General features: G+C 40.9%; 1 protein-coding gene across 1 annotated transcript in view; it reads left to right on the top strand.

The window, feature by feature from the left end:
• LOC116400370 (mitogen-activated protein kinase kinase kinase kinase 3-like) overlaps window positions 1-7,571 on the top strand; it is a gene marked incomplete at its 5' end in the record, with an annotated part of 23,986 nt that extends 16,415 nt beyond the window's left edge. The window contains 12 exons of the mRNA XM_031878169.1: window positions 702-757; window positions 1,416-1,488; window positions 2,708-2,750; window positions 2,840-2,916; window positions 3,870-3,911; window positions 4,223-4,307; window positions 4,456-4,535; window positions 4,974-5,034; window positions 5,294-5,411; window positions 5,743-5,801; window positions 6,077-6,180; window positions 6,638-7,571. Coding sequence (XP_031734029.1) covers window positions 702-757; window positions 1,416-1,488; window positions 2,708-2,750; window positions 2,840-2,916; window positions 3,870-3,911; window positions 4,223-4,307; window positions 4,456-4,535; window positions 4,974-5,034; window positions 5,294-5,411; window positions 5,743-5,801; window positions 6,077-6,180; window positions 6,638-6,916 — 1,077 coding nt within the window. The remainder of the gene's footprint in view (window positions 1-701; window positions 758-1,415; window positions 1,489-2,707; window positions 2,751-2,839; window positions 2,917-3,869; window positions 3,912-4,222; window positions 4,308-4,455; window positions 4,536-4,973; window positions 5,035-5,293; window positions 5,412-5,742; window positions 5,802-6,076; window positions 6,181-6,637) is intronic.
• Between the last annotated feature and the right edge of the window lie 2,952 nt (window positions 7,572-10,523).

A 10,523-nucleotide genomic window follows, 5' to 3' on the forward strand; every position in this document is an offset into this window, starting at 1 on the left:
ACATAACACGGTAATAACATATTGATGATAACATGATAATAACATGGTAATAACATCATAACACATTAATGATAACATGTGTATAACATGCTAATAAAACACTAATAACATGCTAGTAACACATTAATATCATGCCAATAACACTGATAACACGCTTATAACATGACACGCCAATAACACACTTACAATATGATAATAGCATGCTAATAACACAATATCATGCTAATAACATGGTTATAACATGCTAACTCTCACCTTTTTTTCTTTTGTTGTTTTTTTCTTTGTCCTCACCTCCTGTCATTCACGCTCTCATCCACCTGGATGATGTCACTTCCTGCTCTACTATAACTGGTCGGTCTTAATTTGTGTGTCATTTAGTCGTCCAATCAGAGGTCTGCATAGTGTTCCCATCAGAACCAGCTCAGGTGTTTGTAAAAGTTCAAGATTGAAACAGAAGGAAATGCACAAACACACACACACACACACACTTCCTTTTGAGTGGTGATGAAGACGAGGCAGCATTGTTTTGGTCCGTTGGGACTTTTTCACAGTTGAAAATTGCTGAGTCAGCACCAATGCTGTAACGACCAATCAGATGTGCTCAGATGAAAGCTGGAGTTCCTGCAGGCTATTCATGGGAGTGAGGAGGAGGAGGAGGAGGAGTTGTGGAGCTGAAAATAATAAATCTTTCTCTCCTGCAGGAGCTGCAGGTGAAAGATGAAGATGAAGGACCAGTCGTCGTCCTCAGTAGAAACAGGTGAGAACAGTTCAGCTCATTAACCACATAAATCTGACTCTTCTTCTCTGGTATTTGACGTCTGGATGACGTCGCTCATCATCGCCACCTGCTGGCCGGTGAGCGTCGTCATGTTCTCTTGTGTGGACGCTTTATGTTTTTGTGTGCGTTCATGTGTTCAGTACCAGCTGGTTTGAGAGCTGCAGTGTGTTTGAGTGTCTGAATAATGTATCACTTCTCTCTGGGGGGAGGGGGGGTGCTGATGAAAATTTAAAGACGCTGCATTCAAGCACTTTGCTAATGGTGACGAAAATGCAGGTTTTTAAATGGACGGCTGACATTTCAACTGAATGTCCTGAGCTCAGGTCATCGCCATGTTTTCTTCTTCTATGGTCTGAATGTGTTGACCTCTGACCTCCATCCTCCTCTCTGAGGGTCACACTGTGGTTTACTCTCACAAAGCAAAGATTAACTGAGACTGGAGCTGTTTGTTTTGTCTCCGTTCAAACGCCCGCGCACCCGTTCAAACACCCGCGCACCCGTTCAAACGTCCGCGCACCCGTTCAAACGCCCGCGCACTTGTTTAAACGCTCGCGCACTCGTTCAAACGCTCGCACACTTGTTCAAACGCCCACGCACCTGTTTAAACACCTGTTCACTCTCTTTGTATCTATTTCAGTGTAAAAGACTTCACGTTGCGGCCCGGCTGTCCTCACGAAGACCCTGAAGACCCTGGAGTTCCTCTCACTCAGGTGTGTCCTTTAACCTGTCATGGGGCACATCCCAAGTCTCTTAATTGCATCCCCGTTTCCCTCACTTGGGTCCTTTCCTTGCGTCCTAGTCCCTCCCACCAGGGATGCATGGAGGAAACCATGCGAGGAGAGACGAACGAGGAAACATGTTTTAAGAGACATGAGACGTCCTTTCCTCAGTTGCGTCACATGAAGCAACGTCTGTTTCTGATGACGGTGCTGATGATCACAGCTGATCAGCTGTCAGTCGGCTTTAACAGCTGAAGAGACTTTAGATAAGTTAGTGTCTGTTCACATGATCACTGTACTTAATAACAGTAACTAATAATACTAATAACTAATAAAGACACAGTGATCACCACTGTAGAGGTGTTTCTCTGTTAACAAACTGTGTCCTGTGTTCTGTTTATAAGCACAGGATCCATTTCTACCGGCGGAATGCGATCGTCTTATTTATGAATTATTTGCGTCTGTACGTTTTGAAATTCAGATTGTGACGTCATTATTAAATAACCCAGAATATGATTATTGTTTCTCTTAAATAATAAAACTCATCAAACACTCAGGAATGAACAGCCTCACGTGACTGAATGCAATTTTATATATATATATATATATATATATATATATATATATATATATTTAGTCTCTCCAGCTCTCTCTGACTTTAATTGTATTCATAATAAAGTTATTGAGGGAAACATCAGATCATGAAAACACAAATCTTTCTAATAAATGTAGAAAGTTGTTTGTGGTCCTTTTGTTGTTCAGTCTACAATGAACATTTATTTAAACCAGATGTTGAATCAGAAAACGAATCAAATATAAAGCTTGAGTTTAATATGTGATCCGTCTTCACTGTTTACATGTTGAACACAATCTAATCAGTCTGATCGGCTGCAGCGTCCAATCACATGACTGATGAACAATGAGGGGGCGTGTCGGCCGTTAAAACACTTCCTGGAAGTCTGTTCTCGTGGGTCCTCCTCATGTCTCCTCAGAGATCCCTCCTCTCTCCTCGATCCTCGCTCCTCAGAGCAGAAATAAGAACTTTGGGACGGCCGTCAATATGGTGGCGCAGAACAACTTCCTGTTTGAGCGAGGATCGAGGAAACGGCAATTAAGAGACTTGGGATGTACCCAGAGACTCTCCGTCCGTCTGTTTGTCAGGATCGTTTCTACCTGTCAGAATGTCTCATGTCTGCCCCTCCCCTTTCAGGATGGACACCCGCCCCCTAATGATGATCACCATGGAAACCAGGGTACCATAATGCGTAGTCCTCCTGCTAAACCTGTTCTTTACCTGCAACACCTGTTAACTTCACTTCAACCGTCTCCTGTCTCGTTGTAGGACACGTCTCCTCCTCTGATCAGCAGTCTGCAGCACCTCCTGCTGTTCAGCACACGAAGGACAAGAAAGATCCTCCAGTGAGACAAACTACCATTTCTCCTTCTGACATGTTGGACTACTTCAGGTTAGCTCAGGTTAGGTTAGGTTAGCTCAGGTTAGATTAGCTCAGGTTAGATCAGGTTAGCTCAGGTTAGATCAGGTTAGGTTAGGTTAGCTCAGGTTAGGTTAGCTCAGGTTAAATCAGGTTAGATCAGGTTAGGTTAGGTTAGCTCAGGTTAGCTCAGGTTAGGTTAGCTCAGGTTAAATCAGGTTAGCTCAGGTTAGATCAGGTTAGCTCTGGTTAGATCAGGTTAGCTCAGGTTAGGTCAGCTCAGGTTAGGTTAGCTCAGGTTAAATCAGGTTAGATCAGGTTAGCTCAGGTTAAATCAGGTTAGCTCAGGTTAGCTCTGGTCAGGTTAGATCAGGTTAGGTTAGGTTAGCTCAGGTTAGGTTAGCTCAGGTTAGCTCAGGTTAGATCAGGTTAGGTTAGGTTAGCTCAGGTTAGCTCAGGTTAGGTTAGCTCAGGTTAAATCAGGTTAGCTCTGGTTAGCTCAGGTTAGGTCAGCTCAGGTTAGGTTAGCTCAGGTTAAATCAGGTTAGATCAGGTTAGCTCAGGTTAGATCAGGTTAGCTCAGGTTAAATCAGGTTAGATCAGGTTAAATCAGGTTAGCTCAGGTTAGCTCTGGTCAGGTTAGATCAGGTTAGGTTAGCTCAGGTTAGCTCAGGTCAGGTTGGCTCAGATTAGGTTAGCTCAGGTCAGGTTAGCTCAGGTTATTATAGCCCTAACGATGACCTGGATTGAAAAGACAGGTTCAGTTGCATCTCGCCATCATTTCTGAGTTTTTAAATCTTCTGTGACGGCATGTTGCAAAGTGAGATAAATATGAACAGTGTGGTTTAATGTGAGACTTCTTCACCTGAGTTTACACCTGAGAACACCTTTGGTTTTATTGATTAACTTGTGTTCTGTCATTGACCATCTCTTCATCAGATACCTGTTAGCAACGGACTTCCACCTACACCTAAAGTCCACGTAAGTCCTCAATACAGAGTGGTGGTAGTTAGGTATTTAGTTAGTGTATTCATGTGTTAGTTAGTTAGTGTATTCATGTCTTAGTTAGTTAGTGTGAGTGGGTGTATTCATGTGTTAGTTAGTGTGAGTGGGTGTATTCATGTGTTAGTTAGTGTGAGTGGGTGTATTCATGTGTTAGTTGGTTAGTGTGAGTGGGTGTAGTCATGTGTTAGTTAGTTAGTTAGTGGGTGGGAAGGAGAAGAAGTGATGCATCATTGAGGATCACCTGACTGAGTCACACTTTGTTGGCGTTATTTCTTCCTGTTTGTAAGATGGGAGCTTGCTTCTCTAAAGTTTTTAACGGCTGTCCTCTGAGGATTCACTCTGCTGCCTCCTGGATCAACCCGGAGACCCGAGGTATGTTCGCCTCTGAGACCTCTGACCTCAGTAAACCCTGACATCTGTGACCTAATACTGACAGTACTTCTGTCTCAGTGTGTCAGTACTACAGTACTTCTGTCTCAGTGTGTCAGTGCTACAGTACTTCTTGTGTTTGTGTTCTCAGATCAGTATCTGATCTTTGGAGCTGAGGAGGGAATTTACACTCTGAACCTGAACGAGCTGCATGAGAACTGTATGGAACAGGTGAGACAGGAACCATCAGTCATCACCTCACCGACCTGGTCTACCTGGTCTACCTGGTTCACGTCACCTACCTGGTGCACGTGGTCTATCTGGTCTATCTGACCCAGGATCAGCTGATCGAGGCCCACCGAGAAAATATTTCTAAAATTTAGCAACATGCAAGCAAAGATCGTTTTCTCTGGTGTTCATTTTGAGACGTTTAACTAATGATGTCCTGTGGTATGAGCTTCACTCACAGGATAATTTGAATCACTAACGCATGAAACAACCTAAATCCCTCCACATGTATCACATTAACACATTTGAAAGAATAGAAAAAAAGGTTGCTGTAAAGATATAATATAATACAATATTAATAACAGAAATGTTAGTCGTGAGTGAGATCTGAAGACTATAACACAGTTTGATAAAGCATCTGGTTTGTTTTTGTGTCTGCAGTTGTTTCCTCGCAGGTGTACCTGGGTTTATGTGATGAACAACACTCTGATCTCCATCTCAGGTGAGTCACACAAATACATTAAAATCAAATCTTATTATTATTGCCGTGTTCACATCACTGCAACATGAGGCAAACTGAAAAAACAGAATTTTATCATGAAATGAGATTAAAAAACTTGAACTGTAAATTCAAAAATTTCAGGGGAAACGTAAACGACAAACATCTTTAGCGAACTGAAAGAAGAAAATTCAATTTTCTTTCTCATTTTTATATTTTTATCGTCTCTGTGTGTTAACTGACCCCTGAGTCTTGTCTGCAGGTAAAGCCTCTCAGCTCTACTGCCACAGTCTGGCCGGTCTGTTTGAACAGACTCGACAGAAACAGAGGATCACCGTTTCCATCTCGACTCGCCGTCTGCCCGACAGCATCCTGCCCCGGTCAGTTATCCTCACAACACGCTATCAATGGTTTTTATTAATTCATTTAAATGTTGATATTGTTGCCCGGTTTTTTGCGAACAGCGACGTTAATACACAGACGTACAGACACAGAGGTACAGACACTCGTTGCCGTTTTAGCCCAAAATGGCGGAAGCCCTACCGCAGCGGCATTTAGCGGCAGTTGTGAAAAACCAGCACAGTTTTGTCTCTTTGCTTCTGTACTCTTAATTTACTCTTAAGTCAAAAATGTCTTCCAAGCATTGTTTCTCTCTCAACTTCCTCAGTTTAAACTTCTTTCTGATTGTCTTTTTGTTTTTTTGTGTCCAAGGAGGTTTTCCATCTCCAATAAGATTCCCGATACAAAAGGCTGTCTGAAATGCTGCGTAGGTGAGTCCACTATTTCCCATCATGCACCACACACTGTGCTCTGTCTCCTGACTAAGCTGACCTGTCTCCCCTCAGGGTCAGACAGACAGACAGACAGGTTTGTGTGTATATGAGCAGGTCTTACTGAGTTGTCATGTTTTCAAAGTCTGATATCAAGTCAAGTATTACTAACACATGCATAATTCATCTGGAAACAAGAAAGCACCACAAAAAGTGAAGGTATTAAAGTTTGGTAGACTATAAAGACCCCCCCCCCCCCCCCTCTCTCCGTTCAGTGAGAAATCCCTACACTGGTCATAAGTACCTTGGCGGAGTATTCCAATCAGGTGTGGTCCTGCTGGAGTGGGTGGAGCCTATGCAGAAGTTCATGCTGGTTAAGGTAGGAAATAAATGTCTGAATCAGTCATCCGCACTAAGAACACCTTACTCAAGAGCATCTTAGCCACAGGGTGAAGGTCTCGGGTGTCCAGGAGGAACTCAGAGGTGAAGCACTTTTCTTTCATGTTCAAAGGAGTCAATAGAGGTTCAGCATCTGGTCAGGGTCCTCCTGGACACACCTGGTCAGACCCAGAAAACACTAGATGGACTATTTACCCATCAGGTCAGGGAAAACCTCAGAGGAGGAGGAGGAGGCGAGAGAAAAGAACATCTGGGCTTCCTGACCAGGTCTGCTACCACCAACCCTGCTACAATTACCACCACGACCCAGACCTGGGTCATGGTGGTAATGTTGCTCTGATGAGTTGTATCAACACCCATGAAGCTCTACAATATAGTCAGTATGATGGTAAAGAATCTTACCCAATAGTAACTATTTACTTGTCTGTCCTCACCAGAGCGTGGACTTCCAGCCTCCGTGTCCTCTGGAGGTATTGGAGTTGCTGGTTGTACCCGAGCAGCCGTACCCTCTGATCTGTGTTGGTCTGAGCAAAGGAACTAAACCCAACCAGCCCGTCAGCTTCCAGACCCTCGATCCAAACTCCTCCTGCCCCGCCCCACCTGACACAGGTACAACTCCTCCTGTCTCAGATACATCTTCTCCAGAATCAGGTACAACTACCCCCAACTTAGGTACAACTACCCCCCAACTTAGGTACAACTACCCCCTGACTTAGGTACAACTCCTCCTGACTCAGGTACAACTCCTCCTGACTCAGGTACAACTCCTTCCGACTCAGGTACAACTCCTTCCGACTTAGATATAACTCCTTCCGACTTAGATATAACTCCCCCCGACTCAGGTACAACTCCCCCCGACTCAGGTACAACTCCTCTTTACTCAGGTGCAACTCCTCCTGTCTCAGATACATCTTCTCCAGAATCAGGTACAACTACCCCCAACTTAGGTACAACTACCCCCTGACTTAGGTACAACTCCTCCTGACTCAGGTACAACTCCTCCTGACTCAGGTACAACTCCCCCCAACTCAGGTACAACTCCTCTTTACTCAGGTGCAACTCCCATCTGACAAAGATACATCTCCTCTCAGGAACAACTCCCCCTGACTCAGGTACAGCTCCTTGTGTCTGATATACAAGTATGCCTGACTAAGTTATACCTGATGACTCAGATACAGCTCCTCTTGACTCAGGTACAACTCCTCCTGTCTCAAATACAACTAAGCCTGACACAGGTATACCTCATGACTCAGGTACAACTCTTCACAACTCTTCACAGAGTTTGCTACTGTATCAGCAGCAGTGGCGGGCCGTGTGTTTCATACCTGGGCCTTCAGTGCTGTCCTACTACAGTTGAACCACCTCCTAATAACCTCATTATGACGCCACAGCTATGGTTATTTGTTTCGTGTAAAAATGAAACTCAACACCTATAAATACACTAACTGCAGAGTGCGGTTACATGAATACGCGCATGACGGGATGCTTTGTCATTAACAGGCAACGCATATAGTCAAAATGAATGTAATTAACACAATGACAAGAACAAACTCACAAGAACCAGTCACATATTTATGACAACAAAGCAACAAATCAATCCAGCAAACATGCGTTGATAAAACACGTATTCCACCGCACACTGAAGAGCACGAGCCATTCAAATATTATTCACATCAGAGGGAACTATTAACCGTATCATGAAAACGACACCATAGACACATGAACAGAGTAGTAACTCTCCTATAACTCCCTCCAGGAAATACACGACTCCATAGTTCTTGTTACTGACGGATTTATTCGTCTGTCAACACCGAGAGGGAAAATGAGTCCACTTGAAAACACATGAATCTTCAAAGATGATCACTTAAACACTTAAACTTAACTTAAACGCTTTAACACTTTAACTTTAATGGAGTATATAGACCGCTGCCACTTTGCGCGTCTTCTTGTTGCTGTGCCACGACTAAATGTGTCCCCAGAGCAACATTGGACCGAACAATGGTTCCTATCACATATAAAACCCAACAAAAATCCATCTTCATAAAAACAAGTTGTACAAATAATAATATATAAACAAGAATCTTAAAGCTACTGCAGATCTAAAAACAAACACATTTAACTTACCAGAGCTGCTGTTCACTATTTAAAGACAAAGTCCATCCTCCTTTCTTTGTTAATAAAGAGTTTTATCTCACGGTTGTTCATTACATCCGTGTGTTTTAGTTCCAGTAAGAAGTCCTTCTCCATTCATGGACGCCAGTGAAGACAGTCGAGCCTCCCCAGTTGTATTTCTTGAATAGGTTTTAATGTGTTTGAGGCTGAAGATGTCCCCTCCACAGAGGCAGCAGATATTGGGATTGTCACCGCCCAACATGTCACGCTAGCCCACTGACCAATCACGTACTTGTAGGCCAGCTAGCAGGTTCTGATACGTCAAAGAATACGCCCAACATGTCAAACTAAAGATCTGATTGGTTGAACACTATGACAATCAACAATATCGTCCCCATTCACTTAAACTGCACATGGATGCACTTGTGAGTCTGCAGGCCTCTGCCTCTGTTCTTACCTAGAGACACAGAGGTGAGATCTGATTGGATAAAAGCTCTACTTAAAACAAGCTGCACTGGAAGCAGAGCGACTGAGGAAGACAGGAGCTGTGCAATGAGAACATAAGATAATGGGGAAAATATTTATATAAATTATAATACATGTAGTGTATTTAAGAAACATTATGAAATTATAAAATAGATATAGCTTTGTGATTCTGTTTAGGCCAGCAGAGAAGACCTTGAAGGCCCTGACGGACCACCACTGAGTATTCTTGTATTCAGAGTAATCTAGTATTCTTATATTCAGAGTAATCTAGTCTTCTTGTATTCACAGTAATCTAGTATTCTTGTATTCAGAGTAATCTAGTATTCTTATATTCAGAGTAATCTAGTATTCTTATATTCACAGTAATCTAGTATTCTTGTATTCAGAGTAATCTAGTATTCTTATATTCACAGTAATCTAGTCTTCTTGTATTCACAGTAATCTAGTATTCTTGTATTTAGAGTAATCTAGTATTCTTGTATTCAGAGTAATCTAGTATTCTTATATTCAGAGTAATCTAGTCTTCTTGTATTCACAGTAATCTAGTATTCTTGTATTTAGAGTAATCTAGTATTCTTATATTCAGAGTAATCTAGTCTTCTTGTATTCACATTAATCTAGTATTCTTGTATTTAGAGTAATCTAGTATTCTTGTATTTAGAGTAATCTAGTATTCTTGTATTCAGAGTAATCTAGTATTCTTGTATTCAGAGTTATCTAGTATTCTTATATTTAGAGTAATCTAGTGTTCTTGTATTCAGAGTAATCTAGTATTCTTATATTCAGAGTAATCTAGTATTCTTGTATTTAGAGTAATCTAGTATTCTTATATTCAGAGTAATTTAGTCTTCTTGTATTCAGATTAATCTAGTATTCTTGTATTCAGAGTAATCTAGTATTCTTATATTCAGAGTAATCTAGTCTTCTTGTATTCACAGTAATCTAGTATTCTTGTATTCAGATTAATCTAGTATTCTTGTATTTAGAGTAATCTAGTATTCTTGTATTCAGAGTAATCTAGTATTCTTGTATTCAGAGTTATCTAGTATTCTTATATTTAGAGTAATCTAGTATTCTTGTATTCAGAGTAATCTAGTATTCTTATATTCAGAGTAATCTAGTATTCTTGTATTTAGAGTAATCTAGTATTCTTATATTCAGAGTAATCTAGTCTTCTTGTATTCACATTAATCTAGTATTCTTGTATTCAGAGTAATCTAGTATTCTTATATTCAGAGTAATCTAGTATTCTTATATTTAGAGTAATCTAGTATTCTTGTGTTCAGGGTAATCTAGTATTCTTATATTCAGAGTAATCTAGTATTCTTTCATTTAGAGTAATCTAGTATTCTTATATTCAGAGTAATCTAGTATTCTTGTATTCAGAGTAATCTAGTATTCTTATATTTAGAGTAATCTAGTATTCTTGTATTCAGAGYAATCTAGTATTCTTATATTCAGAGTAATCTAGTATTCTTTCATTTAGAGTAATCTAGTATTCTTATATTTAGAGTAATCTAGTATTCTTGTATTCAGAGTAATCTAGTGTTCTTGTATTCAGAGTAATCTAGTATTCTTGTATTCAGAGTTATCTAGTATTCTTGTATTTAGAGTAATCTAGTATTCTTGTATTCAGAGTAATCTAGTATTCTTGTATTCAGAGTAATCTAGGCTTTTATTTAGAGTAATCTAGTATTTTTGTATTCAGAGTAATCTAGTGTTCTT

Source organism: Anarrhichthys ocellatus, unplaced genomic scaffold (genome assembly GCF_004355925.1).
Source record: "Anarrhichthys ocellatus isolate YVR2014 unplaced genomic scaffold, GSC_Weel_1.0 scaffold165, whole genome shotgun sequence".
NCBI lineage: Eukaryota > Metazoa > Chordata > Actinopteri > Perciformes > Anarhichadidae > Anarrhichthys > Anarrhichthys ocellatus.